Source organism: Aotus nancymaae, unplaced genomic scaffold (genome assembly GCF_030222135.1).
Source record: "Aotus nancymaae isolate 86718 unplaced genomic scaffold, 86718_ANA_hifiasm-v0.15.2.pri h1tg000049l, whole genome shotgun sequence".
Lineage (NCBI taxonomy): Eukaryota > Metazoa > Chordata > Mammalia > Primates > Aotidae > Aotus > Aotus nancymaae.
The window spans coordinates 17839011-17857023 of NW_026988463.1; the positions used below are offsets into that span (position 1 = coordinate 17839011).

At 40.2% G+C, this 18013-nt stretch overlaps 1 protein-coding gene across 3 annotated transcripts in view; it reads right to left on the reverse strand.

Moving 5' to 3' along the window:
- Positions 1–18013, reverse strand: part of SMG1 (SMG1 nonsense mediated mRNA decay associated PI3K related kinase) — a 113228-nt gene that overhangs the window by 12584 nt on the left and 82631 nt on the right. For all 3 annotated transcript variants that reach the window (XM_064362529.1, XM_012464649.2, XM_064362530.1), the window contains 15 exons: positions 16315–16563; positions 14790–14928; positions 14596–14705; positions 14255–14473; positions 13488–13678; positions 12599–12771; positions 12172–12451; positions 11434–11706; positions 10732–10966; positions 9013–9239; positions 6195–6345; positions 5903–6092; positions 5258–5727; positions 3339–3476; positions 612–764 (listed from right to left, as the gene is read on the reverse strand). In XM_064362529.1, the coding sequence (XP_064218599.1) occupies positions 612–764; positions 3339–3476; positions 5258–5727; positions 5903–6092; positions 6195–6345; positions 9013–9239; positions 10732–10966; positions 11434–11706; positions 12172–12451; positions 12599–12771; positions 13488–13678; positions 14255–14473; positions 14596–14705; positions 14790–14928; positions 16315–16563 (3198 nt within the window). The remainder of the gene's footprint in view (positions 1–611; positions 765–3338; positions 3477–5257; positions 5728–5902; positions 6093–6194; positions 6346–9012; positions 9240–10731; positions 10967–11433; positions 11707–12171; positions 12452–12598; positions 12772–13487; positions 13679–14254; positions 14474–14595; positions 14706–14789; positions 14929–16314; positions 16564–18013) is intronic.

Below are 18013 nucleotides of genomic sequence, written 5' to 3' on the forward strand. Positions count from 1 at the left end.
GTACTATTTGGGATTTCTATTAAATGTGCACAGAAAGGAGGATTAGGGAGTATGGGTAAAATAAGACAGACTTAAGTTGATCATTATTAACTTAATAATGTATGATGTATGGGTGGGTATAATGTATTAGTATAATTTTGTACTTAGTTGAAAATGTCCATAATTTTTTTGGTTCTCCTCCCACTGCCCATTCCACAGCCTCTTGACAGAGTACAAGGTCTTAAGACGTTTTATTGTCATGTAGAAAAAATAATATTCAAAGTACCTTTCCAAATCTTTGGATCACTTTACTTGCATAAAAGAAAACCTGAGAATCTTAAACAAGTATGAATTTAAACCCTGTTTATTTTTCCACAGAGGCTGAATTCACTTAATTAATTTTTAAATGGGAGGCAGTAAAGGCCCAGGAAAATAAGGAGCTGTGGGTTCAACTTAAAGCATGCCCTGAAAGGCCCATCAGTCCCTCCTCCCAGTGCTGTGAACCAGAACATGGGCTCTCAAGCTCCCCTGGTTGCCCCAGCTACTCATCTAATCCTATAAGCTTCCCTGGTTCCAGCTACTCATCTAATCCTATTAGTGAATACAAAGATGGTACATGTAAGTCACAATACCTGACTTGCTCTTTGGCTCTCTTTAAGGACAAGATTTCTTCTTTCAGCTATTGTTGCTTCAAAATCTTGTAGCACAGGGGCCAATGCAGGGTTGGCACCACCTGCCCACTTGAGTCGCTGTTCAATACTTGCTTCAAGTGCTGCGAGCTTCTCCTATAAAAAGTCAGCAGAATCTTAATGTATATGATATTCTCTACTTCCTATCTGTGCAGTATTTTATATAACACAATAAAGATTCAGAAGAACCAGGGCAGACATACGTAATTCAGAAAACAAAAGCTTTAACAATCACCTTTTCCAATTAACCTTGATTTCACTTTGAACATTTAAGGCCAAACATATCTGGAGAGGTAAGAACTGGCTTTCAGATTATTATCTTAAAATGTACAGAAGGAAGTTTGACTTTCATTTTAAAATAAACTGATCTTTAAAAAATAAAAACTCTGCTATGCCAAATTTTTACTGAGCTCTACGTGCTATCTGTAAGAAAATCCATTTATACTTTTTTTTCTTTTGAGATGGAGTCTTGCTCTGTCATGCTGTAGTGCAGTGGCACGATCTCGGCTCCCTACAACTTCCACCTCCCAAGTTCAAGTGATTCTCCTGCCTCAGCTTCCTCAGTAGTTGAATTACAGGCACCTGCCACCACACTCGGCTAATTTTTGTATTTTTAGTAGAGCCCAAGTTTCACCATGTTGGCCAGGCTGGTCTTGAACACCTGACCTCAGGTGATCTGCCCACTTCAGCCTCCCAAAGTGCTGGAATTATAGCCACCACAAGCAGCCCTCCATTTATAATTTAGCTTGAGAAAAATAAAAATTAGATTTCCACCAATCCGTAAGTTTGTTTACTAACTTGTCGAGACAAAAAAGAAAAATTATTGAGGCAAGGTCTGGCTCTATCACCAGGCTGGTGTGCCATGGCAAGATCTTGGCTCACTGCAACCTTCACCTCCTAGGCTCAAGCTATCCTCCCACCTCAGCCCCGAGTAGCTGGGACGAGAGGTGCACGCCACCATGCCCAACTAATTTTTTGTATTTTTTCTAGAGACAACGCTTTACTAAGTTGCCCAGGCTGGCCTCAAGCAATCCACCAGCCTCAGCCTCCCAAAGTGCTGGGATTACAAGTGTGAACCACACCATGCCTGGCCAAGTTTATGAATAATGGTAAAAATCCATCCAGATTATCATGACAAGGAAAGTTTCATGTAACAGTTATCTGATTATTTATTCAACATTTCAGGTGGAGGCATTTACATTTTCTCTCCCCACTGCCCTCTACTTTCCTTCATGGCCATGTCTCTAAAATCATAAAGAGGAAGAGTTCATTCTTTTAAGTTGAAAACATATCTTTTCTCTTACCAATACACTGTAGAGAAAGCTTATTTTAATCCTCAAAGAACAGAGCTCCAAAAAAGCTTCACTGCAAAACTTTAAGATATCACAGAAGTGATTACACTTAATTTTACACTGCTATTAATTTACAAAAACAGAAAAATGTCAGTTACTACTGAGTACATGAAGTATAAAGGACAGATAATATAAAGATATAGATAACCTTCATCAAGGCCAGTTTCTCTTATATATAAAAAGAAGTAGAAGCATTATATATTTAGCTTTCAATATCCAGTCAAAAATAATTGTTCAGAAAAATATTCTGCTGCCTTAGGCATCACAAAATTCCATTATCTATACAACATAAGAAATGCCCATGCTTCTTAGGTACAATAATAAACAAAATAGAACTACTTCTATGCATTTCACAAAACGAATTAAGTATTCAAAGTTTTTCTAATCACCAAGGTTTCCTTAATGTATTAAGGCAGTAATTATCAAATTCATTAAAAGCCTGAGATATTTAGTATGTTTCTACTCCTGGTTCAAAATATACCTGTTACAAGATTCAGTTACCTTGGAGGGTAAGAAATAAAAAAGAGGCCGGGCGTGGTGGCTCACACCTGTAATCCCAACACTTTGGGAGGCCAAGGTAGGTGGATCAGTTGAGGTCAGGAGTTCCAGATCAGCCTGGCCAACATGGTGAAACTTTGTCTCTACTAAAAATGCAAAAATTAGCTGGGCATGGTGGTGTACGCCAGTAGTTCCAGCAACTGGAGAGGCTGAGGCAGGAGAATCGCTTGAACCCAGGAGGTGGAGGTTACAGTGAGGCAAGACAGTGCCACTGCACTCCAGCCTGGGCAACAAAGCGAGACTCTGTCTCAAAAAAGAAGATATGTATATATACATTAATACATACACATACACACACACACATAAATTAAAACTCGAAGTCAAAAGGAGTATGCTCTTCTGGCTTAGAAGCCAGGGACACACGCTTAGACACACTGAACAGAATACTAACAATCATAGTGTTGGTTTTTTTTTTTTTTTTTTGAGACGGAGTTTCGCTCTTGTTACCCAGGCTGGAGAGCAATGGCGTGATCTCGGCTCACCGCAACCTCCGCCTCCTGGGTTCAGGCAATTCTCCTGCCTCAGCCTCCTGAGTGGCTGGGATTACAGGCACGTGCCACCATGCCCAGCTAATTATTTGTATTAGTAGAGACGGGGTTTCACCATGTTGACCAGGATGGTCTCTATCTCTTGACCTCGTGATCCACCCGCCTCGGCCTCCCAAAGTGCTGGGATTAAAGGCTTGAGCCACCGCACCCGGCCCAGTGTTGGTTATTTTTAAAAGGAAGATGCCCCTGCAGGAACATCTAACAAAACACACCTGAACTGTTGCAATAGAAGTTTCAATTTGGCTCAGGGTATGCAGTTTCTTTTTCATGCTGGTTAGGATAGCAGACCGTGGAGGCGGTGTGACTGACATGGCTTGTGGTCTATTGATAAGTAGATCTTCATGTTGCCACTGTTCAAAGAAAAAGAAATGTCATAAAATCAGCAGGAAAAAGCCTTTAGATAAATAAGGGAAGGGAGGTACAACCTAGGACTAGGGGGAAAGAGAAAAAATCCCAGCTGCAGCCAATGGGAGGTGACCAGAGGAAAGTAACAGAAAAGACATACTCTGAAAAAAATCACATCCAGGTGAAAAGTCTTCTTGAGGTGGAGCATAGTTGATAAATTTCTTGGACCACTAACATGCAACATTTAAATAGGAATTCTGAAGACGTTCAGTAGTCAATGTAAAAGTCTAATACACAATCTCCTATAAAGACAATCTCTAGTTAAGAACATAGAGCAGGCCTAATTTGGTAGCTCACACCTGTAATCCCAGCACTTTGAAAGAGGCCAAGGTGAGTGGATTGCTTGAGTCCAGGAGTTCAATACCAGCCTGGGCAACATGGCAAAACCTCATCTCTACAAAAAATAGAAAAATTAGTCAGGCATGGTGGCTACACACATGTATTCCCAGCTACTTGAGAGGCTGAGGTGGGAGGAATGGTTAAGGTAGCAGTGAGACATGATCATGCCACTGCACTCCAGCCTAAGTGACAGAGTGAGACCCTGTTTAGGTGCGGTGGGGGTGTTGTCCAGCACAAAATCTGAGCAGGAGAGTGAAAAAAAAAAAGATGGCAGCAGTAACAGAAGAAAAGGACTGTTTCAATACAGAACCTAAAAGTGACAGAAAGTAGCAGACAACTAGCAAGAGGCTCAAGCTGTCTATTATGTGGCAATGGTGATCTCAGAAGTTCCAAGGGACATTTGGGCTACAATTTAAAAGTTATACATTGTGATTTGAGTTTAAAATGTGTTCAGATTTTTAAAAACTCAGAGGAATTTTACTGTTTTCCATAAGGCTGTCTTTTTTTTTTTGGAGATGGAGTCTCGCTCTGTCACCAGGCTGGAATACAGTGGTGCAATCTCAGCTCACTGCAACCTCCGCTTCCCAGGTTCAAGTGATTCTCCTGCCTCAGCCTCCAGAGTGGCTGGGACTACAGGCACTGGCCACCACGCCCGGCTAATTTTTTGTATGTTTAGTACAGCTAGGGTTTCACCATGTTGGCCAGGACGGTCTCAAACTCCTGACCTCATGATCCACCCACCTCAGCCTCCCAAAGTGCTGGGATTACAGGCATGAGCCACCATGCCCGGCCAAAAAAACTGTATTTATAAGCAATATTTAATAATACAGACTATGCTTATTATACAGCCCTGATGGAAAGAAATTCTAAGAACACAAACCATAAAGGCTAAATGATCTCAACTATACAGAAGAGAAGCGAAGTATCATTGGAAAGAAAGTGCCAAAATGCTATGCTGCATTTGCACTGGGTTGGCATCAGTTTAGGAAGTTAAAAAAAAGTTCTTTGTATTATTTTATATTAATTTTCCCAGTTTTTCAAGTTTCCTACCTTGGGGAAAAACACATTATAAAGAAAAACAGTTGGCCAGGCGCGGTGGCTCACGCCTGTAATCCCAGCACTTTGGGGAGGCCTAGGCAGGCAGATCATAAGGTCAGGAGTTCGAGACCAACCTGACCAACATCGTGAAACTCTGTATCTATTAAAATACAAAAACCATCTGGGCATTGTGGTGCTCGCTTGTAATCCCAGCTACTCAGGAGGCTGCGGCAGAATCGCTTGAACCTGGGGTGCGAAGGTTGCAGTGAGCTGAGATCGCACCACTGCACTCCAGCCTGGGTGACAGAGTGAGACTCCGTCTTAAAAACGAAAAAAGAAAAACACTTACCTGAAACATGGCAATATGCAGCTGAACCCGCTGCAGGCTTGTCTTACAAGAAGAAATACTGGTTTCCAGCCTTCGCACCAAGTCATGCTTCTTCCAGGCAGTGTCGTAAGAACTTGCTAACACAGTCGCCCTGTTCATAACCAACTGAGAGAACTTGCCAACCTGGATGTTATGTTCCACCGCTTTCTTACAAAGATCATCGACAGAAACTTTGCTTTCGGCACCAAAGTCCTTTGCCTCTACTTGAGCAATGATGTCTACACCCAGAGCACTGATAAAACTGCACAGTGTAAGTCCGAGGGCTTGGTTGGGTAGTCCTATCAAAAGCTGCCTTACAAAGTCAGCTGTGAATGCCTTGATAGGTTTGGCCATTTGGTCTTCACTGAAACAAGAGTTTCTAAAAAGGGTTTTCACATTGACAATCTGTACAGGCCCATTCACAGTATTCTGATCTTCAAGTGAACTTGATCCTACAAAAAGCAAAATTTTCTTATAAAGAATTTCATGAAAAAATAAGGTAACAATGCTGCTAATTTATAGTATTTAAGATGTCATGAATGTATAATTAAATTAAGCCTGCTCTACCCTGCCCCCTTCCATAGTACCTCATAACTAAAGCTAGCATGTGTAAAGGTATTATATTACCTGACAATGTTTTAGAAAAGGTACCACAGAGCCTGAAGAACTCCTTAATCGTCTGTAGTCTTTTTAGAAAGAAAATCTCTTCTAGCACCTGCCGGTGATTATCATCATCAAAAAAATTAACTTGAGTACTCCTGGCTTCCCTTATGATGTCAATCTTTCGCCAAGCTATAGGAATTTCCATCTTGTTCAACTATGTAAATGAAAGAAAACAAAGTTAATTTCTCCACTCCTCACATACGAAACAACTATTTTATGGCACTTCCATTATTTTTAAATCCAAGTCCACATTTACCTTTTCAACTAATAAGCCAAAAGCAGTTTCAACTTGAGCAAACATGCCATCGAATGCTACCAAAAGCATCTGGCCAGCTGACATTTTGGGTGTTTCATCAACTGAACCATTTCTTGGTTGAATTAATTCACCATACTGAGCATGTAGTAGTCTACAGGAAAACAAAGGGAGTTAAAAACCTTCGCTGAAAAGTAAAGCCTTTGGTGGGAACATAAAAATTCAGTACATCTCACAGCTACATGGGAAGTCTAGAAAGCTTTCTGGCATTAAGAAGGAGTTATGGTATTTCATGTTCACCACAATAGGGTTTCAATGATTCCAATTCATTATTAACAATGGTTATATCATTAAATTTTATGCAAAGTTGAATGATTAGTCTCATTTTACACACAAAATGTGAAATAATATAAAATCCCATATTGAAAAATGTCAGAAATCACACAATTCTAAAGCTGGGGAGCCTAGTAAATTGTCAGGTATGTTTGCACTATTACCACAAGATACGATACAACCAACTATACTTGGGGTTTGTTTGGTTTTTATTTATGCACATTTTGAATGTAAGGTCTTCAGAAATTCACCCCTGACATTATCATTAAGACCTACATAGCACTCATGTATCCGGGCACTATTTCTTATCTCACACACATAGAGAAATTATTCCAAAGGACTGGAACTATTAAGAATTTTTAAGAGAATGAAAACTGTTAAGCTATCAGATAAATTTCTAATGGAAAAGAGCTGTAAGATAGTATGAGATTTTACTTGAGATTACTCAAAAAAAGCTTCTGTGAAACAAGACTCAGATAGGCTGCCATAGATCCAGGCACATATGTGTGCTTGTTACCCAAAGCACACATTTAGGTGAACATTCTTCTGCATGAGGATAGAGGGAACCCAGATAGGATATTAAGAGAGACAAAATGAAGTTTGAAATTCAGGACAAAAGAAAGATGTACAGATCTAGCATTTAACTTCTTAAATACTGCTAAAAATTATATGACAAAGCTGTTCTAGAAATAATCTAAATCACTACTTAGCTGATACGTGTTTACGCTATAAATAATTATACTTTTTCTAGGTGGGTGTGGTGGCGCATGCCCATAGTCCCAGGCTGAGGAAGGAGAATCGCTTGAACCTGGGAGGCAGAGGTTGCAGTGAGCCGAAATCATGCCACTGTAACTCCAGCCTAGGCAACAGAGCCAGACTCTGTCTCAAAAAAAAAAAAAAGGTGAGTCGCAGTGGCTCACACCTGTAATCCCAGCTATTCAGGTGGCTGAGGCAGGAGAATGGCTTGAACCTGGGAGGTAGAGGTTGCAGTAAGCTGAGATGGCACCACTGCACTCCAGCCTGGGCAATAGAGCGAGACTCTATTTGAAAGAAAAAAAAAATTATATACTTTCTCTTATTCTATGAATATAGCAACTCCAAAGAAACATGAGAAATAGGAAATTTCTGAATGCAGGATAATTCGCATTAAGGAATTATTGCTACTTTTTTCGTGAACTAATGGCACCACATTCAAGAAAAATAAATTTGTATTTTATATATCTACTTCCTGCATTATTAATATTTAAGAATGAAAAAACATTTACTTCAAAATAACTAGGGTAGTAAATTTAAACCAGACTGACCCAGGGCAGATAATTATCAAAGGTGGTGACATGGGGTTCATGAGACTATTTTCTCTACTTTCTTGTATCTGTGAAATTTCCCATGGGAGGAAACGGTACTACAATTCATTTCTACTCTCTCAATTATACTTTCTTCTGTGAATTAGACATCAGAATGCCAAAGAAAAGAGGCCCTGAGTCACTAGGGACAAAGGAGCTTAGAGCTTAGCTCTGAGTACAATGCATGTCTGGAGGAACTGCCCAAACTCTACAGATCCAAAGTCGGATTGCTTTTCTGGACTAAAGAGACAAAAAACACAATACTCAATCTAAAACAAACTTATAATATTTAAACTAATTTAAAAGTATTCACCTGAAGTGAGGTGCATTCTCTGTTAGCTAAATACACTGTTTCAAGTGCTTCCACAGGGTTCTAGAAGATGGCTTTAAAAACATCATGTTCAACTGTGTGTATATGTACATGTAAATAACCACAGCACTAAAAGGATATATGTATATGACAGAACTATACACTTGCACACATACACACACACACACACGTGCATGTACAACTAGTGAAATCAGAGTAAGCTATACGGACTGCTGGTTTCACAATGCTGCTATTGTACTATAGGTACGCAAGATATTAACATTGAAGGAAGGATGAAGTGTGCACAATACCTGCCTGCATTTTCTTTTTAAACAACTTCTTGTGATATATAAATATTTCAAAATAAAACATTTTTTAGGCCGGGCGTGGTGGATCACGCCTGTAATCCCAGCACTTTGGCAGGCAGAGGCAGGAGGATCACAAGGTCAGGAGTTTGAGACCAGCCTGACCAACAAGGTGAAACCCTGTCTCTATTAAAAATACAAAAAAAAAAAAAAAAAATTAGATGGGCATGGTGGCACATGCCTATAATCCCAGCTACTCAGGAAGCTGAGGCAGGAGAATTGCTTGAACTTGGGAGGCAGAGGTTGCAGTAAGCTGAGAACGTGCCACTGCACTCCAGCCTGGGCGACAGAGTGAGACTCTGTCTCAAAAAGAAAAAAAAAATTAAAAGATACATATATGAGCATTTACATGTAATCATACCTGCTCTAAAAACTAAAAGTAAACTTACGGTAAAGTAAGAGCTCAGAATCCCTTTCTCTCACTGTCCCATCTCTTTTACGAGGAAATAGTACCGCCAGCATTCACTTGCCTGGCAACATCGATGTAATGAGCATGTGTTTCTTCTTCCAGTCCCATAGCTGTATTTCTTAAGTAGGCCTGAAGAGATTCCACTAGAGTCTGCAGGGGAACGCCATCAGTGGTCTGCTCGATAAGACCGTCCAGTTCATGCAGCATACTCTCTAACGTGTATTCCCCTTTCATTAAACATCGAAGTGCTTCTGGAAATATGATTTGCCGGAAATTTGAGTTTAATTCCTATAAATATGAGAAAAAAAATTTTAATGTTTTTTGAGTTTAGCTAAATTACACATTTGGAGACTTAGAGCCATATATTAAGAGCAAACTTAGTAATTATGCCATCAACTCATTCATGTAAGTACATCATTTAAAAAAAAAAAATAAAGACGGGGTTTCACCATGAAGGCTAGGCTGGTCTTAACTCCTGACCCCAGGTGATCCACGCACCTCGGCCTCCCAAAGTGCTAGGATTACAAGCATGAGCCACAGTGCCCGGCCAAGTACATCATTTTTTAACCTTTTTTTTTTTTTTTTGAGACAGAGTTTCACTCTTGTTACCCAGGCTGGAGTGCAATGGCGCGATCTCGGCTCACTGCAACCTCCACCTCCTGGATTCAAGCAATTCTTTTGCCTCAGCCTCCCGAGTAGCTGGGATTACAGGTACGTGCCACCATGCCCAGCTAATTTTTGTATTTTTAGTAGAGACGGGGTTTCACCTTGTTGACCAGAATGGTCTCGATCTCTTGACCTCGTGATCTACCCACCTCGGCCTCCCAAAGTGCTGGGAGTATAGGCGTGAGCCACCACGCCCAGTCCCATTTTTTAACTTTTTATTTCTACTTTTCAAAATTTTCTTTTTAAATTCTGTTATTTATAGTCATGTGAAAATTTTCAGGAACTATCTCAAATGACTTTTAAAAGTTATCATATAATTAAACATTCCTAGAATGACATACCTTAAGAACAAAAGGAACTGCCCAAAAGTACATTATGTAATATTACTAATTTTTAGAAATCATATTTTTGATAGTGACATTAGTATTGTTATTCTCTTTTTGGGGTGGTTATAAGTGGCTTCTATTAAAAAAAAAAGCTCTATCAAGGTATAATTTGCACATAATAAACTGCATGTTTAAAACATATTTGGTATACTTTGGTACTTGCATATGATCTTGAAACTCACCAAAATCAAGAAAGTCAGCATATCCATTACCCTACAAGTTTCTTCCTGATTCTCTTTACTCTCTCTTACTCATGCTTCTCCATACCACCTCCCTCATCTCCAAGTAAACACTTCATCTGCTTTTTCTCACATTATACATTCTCCATTTACAGGGGTAGGGATGTTTAGCTTTCTTTGCTCAGCGTAATTATTGTGAGAGTCATACACGTTGCTGTATGTTTCAAGGGGTCATTCACTTTTATTGCTGAGTATTCCATTATGTGGATGCACCATATTTTATTTGTCCATTCACTTGTTGATGAACATTTGACTTGATTGCAACTTTTGACTATTACAAATGAAGCTGCTATAAAAATTCAAAAAAACAAACAGCAACTGTAACCAGATTATGGCTGTAAACCTCACAATGATCTTTCTTTTAAATGACTGCTTCAGCAACATTCAAAGGGGGAAGTCAAATTGCTTCCCTGGATTAAAGAGATGAGAAAGACAATATTCAATATATAAAACAAACTTATAATATTAAGATAAATTATAAGTGTTCACCTGAAGTGAGGTGTACACCCCATTGGCTAAGTGAACTGTCTCAGACGCTTCCATGGGGTTTGGGATGTCTAAGTCCTGTGGCACCAGGTGGCACTGCTTCAGTAACTGAACCAAGCAGGTGACGTTTCCACTCATACTGCAGAGTTCCTCCAAGAACCAGGCTCCATCCCGAGAAGTCAGATCAACCAGCTGTTCTCCAGCACTTGATGCTGCACCTTCCATCATCAGGTTACGCCTACAAGAGATAAATATCTGTATGGTGAAGCTTAGTTAAATGTATACACAAAACAAGATAACTGACCCAGTCGAGGGCTCATGCCTATAATCCCAGCACTTTGGTAGGCCAAGGCGGGTGGATGACTTCAGGCCAGGAGTTCAAGACCAGCCTGGCCAACATGGCAAAACTCCATCTCTATCAGAAAATACAAAAATTAGCCAGGCGTGGTGGCACACACCTGTAGTCCCAGCTACTAGGGAGGCTGAGGTTGCAGTGAGCCGAGATCGTGCCACTGCACTCCAGCCTGGATGACAGAGTGAGACCTTGTCTCAAAAAATAAAAAATAAAACCCAAAGACAATTAAAATATGAAAAGAAAGTAAGCAGCTGTAACACTGAGCAAGACTAAGGAAAGTAAAAGACATTTTAGGTTTGGGATTAAAAATAAGACACAGGAAATAGTCCAATATGAAGTTGCTAACTCACCTTGTAAGGGTACAAAGGGCAGAAATAATGACACTTGCTAGACTCAAAGATCCTTCTTCTCCATTCTCATGAAGGAAAACTTTAATGCAACGTTCAATTTCTTTCAACTGGTCTTCACAAACTGGAACAGTGACGGCTTCTTGTTTCAGGCGTTCCACTTGTCTAATAAGCCTGCTGTTGATGTCTGCTGCATACCGCTGCAGGGTCATTTCAGTGGCAGTGATGAACTGACACACTGTTGGGGGTGGCTGGGGAGCATACTGCATTTCATATCTATAAAAATAAAAAAGAGGTGCTTGTTTATAACACAACCACCCCCAACATACACAAGAATATTGCATTTAATCCTCATACACACCGTGAAGAGTAGAAATCATCATTTACATTTTACAGATAAAAATGTCTCAAGAGCTTAAGCAATTTCCTAAGAAGACTTGTTGGTGAGTGTGACAGAATCAACATTTGAGGCCAGGCACTGTGGCTCATACTTGAAATCCTACTACTTTGGGAGGTTGAGGCAGGAGGATCACTTGAGCTCAGGAGTTTGAGATCAGCCTGGGCAACATGGTGAAACTCCATCTCTACAAAAATATAAAACTTGTTGGGGCATGGTGGTCCCAGCTACTTGGGAAGCTGAGGTGGGAGGATCACCTAAGCCCAGGGAGGCTGAGGCAACAGAATACAACTTTGTTTCCACTCCCAATAAGAAATAAAAAAAATTAAGCACTATCAACTTACTTCCTATAGAGTTCTTGACAACGCTCTACTGTGGTGTTACATATGAGCTCTTCCATCCAGGTCTTCCACTGTTCAATTCGATGTTTCTGAAATATGGCCTTTGGATACTGCAGAGCCACGGTTGCATAGTGATGCAGTTGTTCCAGACAGCCACGGAGCACTGACCGCCTCTGCTGCAGGAGAGCACCAACCTCCCCCTCCAGCTGCTCGCACTGGCTAATCAAGTGGGCCTGGCCAGCATTCTGCAGAAAGGCTGTTGCTGGCACGTAACTTGGAGGACCTTTTGGTAAAAGACAATATTAATCACAGTAAAACAGTGTTAAGTCAGCTATTATTGAAAGCCAGCACAAACCAGAACCCTACACAAAAACACAAGACTATAAAGTTCATAGTTTCACATGTGAACCTAAAATAAGTCAACCCATACCAAGGTCCATTTGTGTGCTTATCTCTTGAAGCAAGCTTGCAAGCTGTGTTGCTTCTAAATTATTGAATGCAGCCTGATAATGTGTTATCCATTGTTCAAATTCATTCAGCTTCACCTGGATTGCTTCCTGAACAGCTCTTTGCTGAGTCTGCAGTTGGGTGTGTTCAGAATACCTAATCAGGGGGACACAAACAAAACCAAAAGATTACTTGCTGTTTTTCTTACCCATACTCTCCTAACCTCAAATGTGCTCACACATAGACTGTCTGGTAAGCTCCTTTCCGTGTTGAGGGCTCTGCTCAGATGGCCCTTATTTCTCTATTTTTTTCCTGACCCTGTGATTCCCTCAACTATGCTCACAACATTTTAATTAAAACTACCAAGTTTTGGGATCCTTGAAGGTTAGAGACTGATGCTTGACAGATCTTTGTAATCTGAAAGCCTCATGCAATGCTTGACACTCTCATATTCAACTACCCTTTACCGAGCACCTGCTGTGTATAAGGTTCTTTCAGTTCATCATCCTATTTGATACTTAACTCAGTGAGGTAGATGAAGTAGCTGCCATTGTACAAACGAATAAGGACTCAGATACAGTAACCGTAATAAGAAAACCAAAACCCAGATTTTCTGATTCCAAGTTTTGTGTTCTAACCACAACACCCACCTGTCTCCCATAATTAGTCATCCAAACATTTAATTTAAATATAATAAAAGCAGAATATTTCAGTGAATTTTTGTTTACTAACTTTGAAGTTGCAGTCACTAAGACAGCTTTTATCATTTATGTGAGCTGTTATAATTCTAATCCATATTGATTTTTACACAAATATGAAAATTCTACTTAATGGCACGTATTTCAAAGTAAGAATTCAACACTGTTTTAAACCTGTGTTGCAGAGTATGAGAAGGATGATCCACCCCTTCAGCTCCTTCTAGAAACTCTATTTCCTCCAGTAGCTTGCCCTGCAGTTTTTCCACATCTGTCAGTTGCTCTTGCAAGCTTAGGTATTCATCTAAGCTACTGTCCAGCTTGGGAAGCACAACCAACATCTCATCTCTATTCTTAAACCAGTTCACCTGTAAAAAGATATTATGATTAGAAAGATTCTTACAGGGCCAACTGTGAGACATGACAGTGTCAGAAGAACATTTTGCACATCCTACTTAGATCTCTACAAAACCCCAAAGGGGTGATGTGTCACCTCCACTGTACAAAGATAACTAATGCATTCAAGTTTACATAGGCAGAAACTGATAGGCTCAATCCTGTAATACCATGTATTAATTTAATAGTTGCCAATGTCACCCAGAACAAGATTGGCATCCCTGGCTACCAGATGGGGTAACAAAGCTATCCAATTAAAGAACACTTACTGTCATCACTGGTAAACACATTTCAATAATTAAGAAATATATTTTTTCAAATCATGAACCCACCTCCTAGGAGTGTGGAAGGTAACTGTATGTGTGTTCCAGTGGGAAAACTGCCTAATAAAAAGATGACATCGAATTCCCATATTCAACTGCCATTTCAATATTATATATTAGTCTTGCCCAGAAAAATTAGAGAAACAATTTGACTCAACATTTTGATGAGCATGTTTACTCTATTAACAAAAAGAAGACAATGACTTATTCCATCCCTGACTTCACCTTAATCTCGGCTACCCTAGAAGAAAACAGGCTTCGGGTGATCTCTCGCTCCATCTCTCTCTTGCTCTGCTTGCTCTCGGCCTGCTGGCCGCCTCCACCATAAACAGCACCAGCAAACCCAGCCTCGCCTCCTGCAGTCCAGTCCACCAGGGGGTCGTACACAAAGGCCTCCAGCAGCGTCAGCAGGGTCTCTCTGCCACGCCGCATAATGTGTAAAACCTGTTTTGAGGAGAGTTTTAAAAGTAAGGTCTGCCACAAGTTTCATCACTGAAGTGTTTTTCATTCCACAGGTTTTGTTCATTTAACAAGTACACTAAAAGGTAGAAGAGAAAACAGCATACCTGCTCACATGAAAGCCTAAATACACCTTCTACTCCAGTTACACCCAGTGCTGTTTCAATGTTTTGTGTCATTCGAAAAGGTACTTTCTCAGGAACTCTAAGGCTTTTACCTTGAAAAGACAAATCATTATATTTTTGCCCTTTCACCAAAAAACATTTGACCCTCACAAATGTAAAGTACACTTTTATTTTACCTTTTTCAAAGCAAACATTGTAATCTATGTGAACAACTTCTCCAGTTGTCATGTCTATGAGAACATTATCCAGATGTCTGTCTCCAAGGCCAATTATGTATCCAACCATAGACATGACTGCAGTAGATCTTGCATAAGACTACAGGAAAGGAAATGGGGGCAGTAAGTGAAACACCATTAGGAAATTCCCCTCGAACATGGACAAACAGAAAATTTACAAAGCACCAAAAACCTACTCCCTTTTTTAAAAATAAATCAACAAATAAAAAGCATTCCTCAAGGTTGCTGCATGTAGTCATGCAGCAATACAACACTGTACACCTGATTGGTCCTAGTTAATTCGCTATCAGGATGATGGATTTTAAAAAAAGAGAGAGAGACTTTTTCTTCATCCTTCCTGTTTGTCACTTTCTAAATTTTTTATTCTCCTTTCCTTGCTGGAGTGCAGTGATGTGATCTCAGCTCACTGCAACCTCCGCCTTCCAGGTTCAAGTGATTCTCCTGCCTCAGCCTCCCGAGCAGCTGGGAGATGACAGGGGCCTGCCACCACACCTGGCTAATTTTTTTTTTTCCCAGTAGAGACAGGGTTTCACCATGTTGGGCAGGCTGGTCTCGAACTCCTGACCTCAGGTGATCCACCCACCTTAGCCTCCCAAAGTGCTGGGATTACAGGCACAAGCCACCACACCTGGTCTCCTTCTTCTTTTAAATTTAAATATTGATTTTATTTAAAAATATTTTTTCCCTTCCAACTTTTATTTTAGGCTTAGACGGACATGTGTATGTCACTGGGGTTTGCTGCACACATTATTCTGTCACCCAGGCAATGAACAGGTATTTTTTCCATCCTCACCCTCCTCCTGCCCTCCAGCCTCAAATAGGCCCCAGTGTCTCTTGTTCCCTTCGTGTCCATGTGTGCTCAATGTTTAGCTTCCACTTATAAGTGAGGACATGAGGTATTCAGTTTTCTGCTCCTGTGTTAATTTGCTTAGGATATCCTTTTCTTTTTTTCCTTTTTTTTTTGAGACAGAGTCTCACTCATTACCCAGGCTGGAGTGCAATGGTGCGATCTCGGCTCACCACACTCTCCACCTCCTGGGTTCAAGCAATTCTCCTGCCTCAGCCTCCCGAGTAGCTGGGACTACAGGCGCGCACCACCATGTCCAGCTAATTTTTGTATTTTTAGTAGAGACAGGGTTTCACCATGTTGACCAGGATGGTCTCGATCTCTTGACCTCGTGATCCACCCACCTTGGCCTCCCAAAGTGCTAGGATTATAGGCATGAGCCACCGCGCATGGCAGGATCTCCTTTTCATTGCATCCATAACTCTTTCCCCATCCTGCCCTCAGACACAGTCACGTTCATGCCTTTATAACTGCAATATTAGCCTCAAATATAGGTCTCAAACTACCAAGTCTTGAGGGACAGAGGAAGGAAAGGAAAGACGACAAACTAAACAGATAAGAAGGGTAGCAGGCCAAAGAAATACTACTACTGAGTATAGTCTAAAACAAAGCACATACCTGCGTAACTCTCCACCATTCATCAGGTGTTGTGCAAGATGACCAGAGCTCTTTGGCAAGGAGATTTGGGGGTGTGGCCTCCATTAACTCTTCTAATACTGCCTTCATTACATGAAGAGGCCAATCCCGACGGGACACATCCAGGCTAAGCCCAACTGTTTTCAAAGCAGGGCCAATTTTACTGTAATAAAGTTCACTGGGACGGGGTACAATTCCAGGATTCTGAGGAGTTTGGTAGGAATCTTGGGCCTTAAGAAAAAAAAATTTTGTTTTAAAGAAAATATCAATTTTATATAAGGAAAAAGAGTACCTTTTTTATGTAAGGCAGAATTTTTAAAAATGATTTTTCAGTAGCATTCACTAGTTACCCAGCTAAATATCATATATTAATACAAAATAGCTAATTCTTCCAGCCTATGGTTCTTATAATCTATACCTTTCTTTTAATTAGGCCCATTCACTTTATTGAAAAACTGGTCTACTGTTCAATTTTCTTGAGGTTTAATTCAAAACTAAACACTCAAGTTACTTTCTTCTTTATAATACAGAATTCAGTTTTAAAATTATAATTCATAATTTATGCACATACTTCACTCTTCACACATGACTTAATCATTAACATAAAATTAACAATAGAAATTCAAAAACACATTACATGAGAATTTAGATAGCCCTTCTCTAATTATTATTTTGAAATTATCCTTCAATAACAGTTCCATAGTCTCCTGGGCCTAGGTTTAAAACTTGACTCCTTTCATACTCTCACTTTTTTCCCCTACTTACCCTAATCAGAAGCATTTTCTTTAGCTACATGTGAGATCCTAAAGCTAAGACTGTATAAAATTTATCTTAATATCCTAAGAGCTTAGTGCTGTTCCTGGCATATATTAAGCACTCAGACACATGGTTAAAACATATCCTAAATTAAACTCCTAGTCTAAATCAAAGCATAAAATTCACAGGTACAAAATAGGATGCCATGGTGATTAACTCCAAATTTAAAGTTGCTTCTTATTTACATATATAAAATAACCTGGGTTTTAAAGCTATTATTTACAAATTTAATGTAAAACAATGGTAAACCCAATAAAAATATTAAGATGTAAAGTATCAGGAGTTACTGAGTGATGAAAAACCACACGTTGCCCCTTTCCAATTTGTCTTGATAAACCCAATGCCATCATTCTTGCCTCTTAAAACTATTTTTGGCTGGGTGTGGTGGTGGCTCATGCCCATAATCCCAGCACTTTAGGAGGTTGAGGTGGGAGGAACGCTTGAGCACAGGAGTTCAAGGCTACAATGAGCTATGATGCACTCTAGCCTGGACAACAGAGTGAGACCTTCTCCCTTTAAAAAACAAAAAAAGCAAAAAACTTTATTTTATAAAAGGCATCCCAAAGCCAGGCCCGGTGGCTCATGCCTGTAATTCCAGCATTCTGGGAAGCCAAGAAGAGTGGATCACTTAAGGCCAGGAGTTCAAAACCATCCTGGGCAATGTAGCAAAATCCCATCTCTACCAAAAATATAAAAATTAGCCAGGTGTGGTTGTCCACCCCTCAGAGTCCCAGTTACTCAGGAGGCTGTGGCAGGAGAATCGCTTAAACCTGCAAAGCAGAGTTTGCAGTGACCCAAGATCACACCACTGCACTCCAGCCAGGGCGAAAGAGCAAGACTGTGTCTCCAAAAAAAAAAAAAAAAA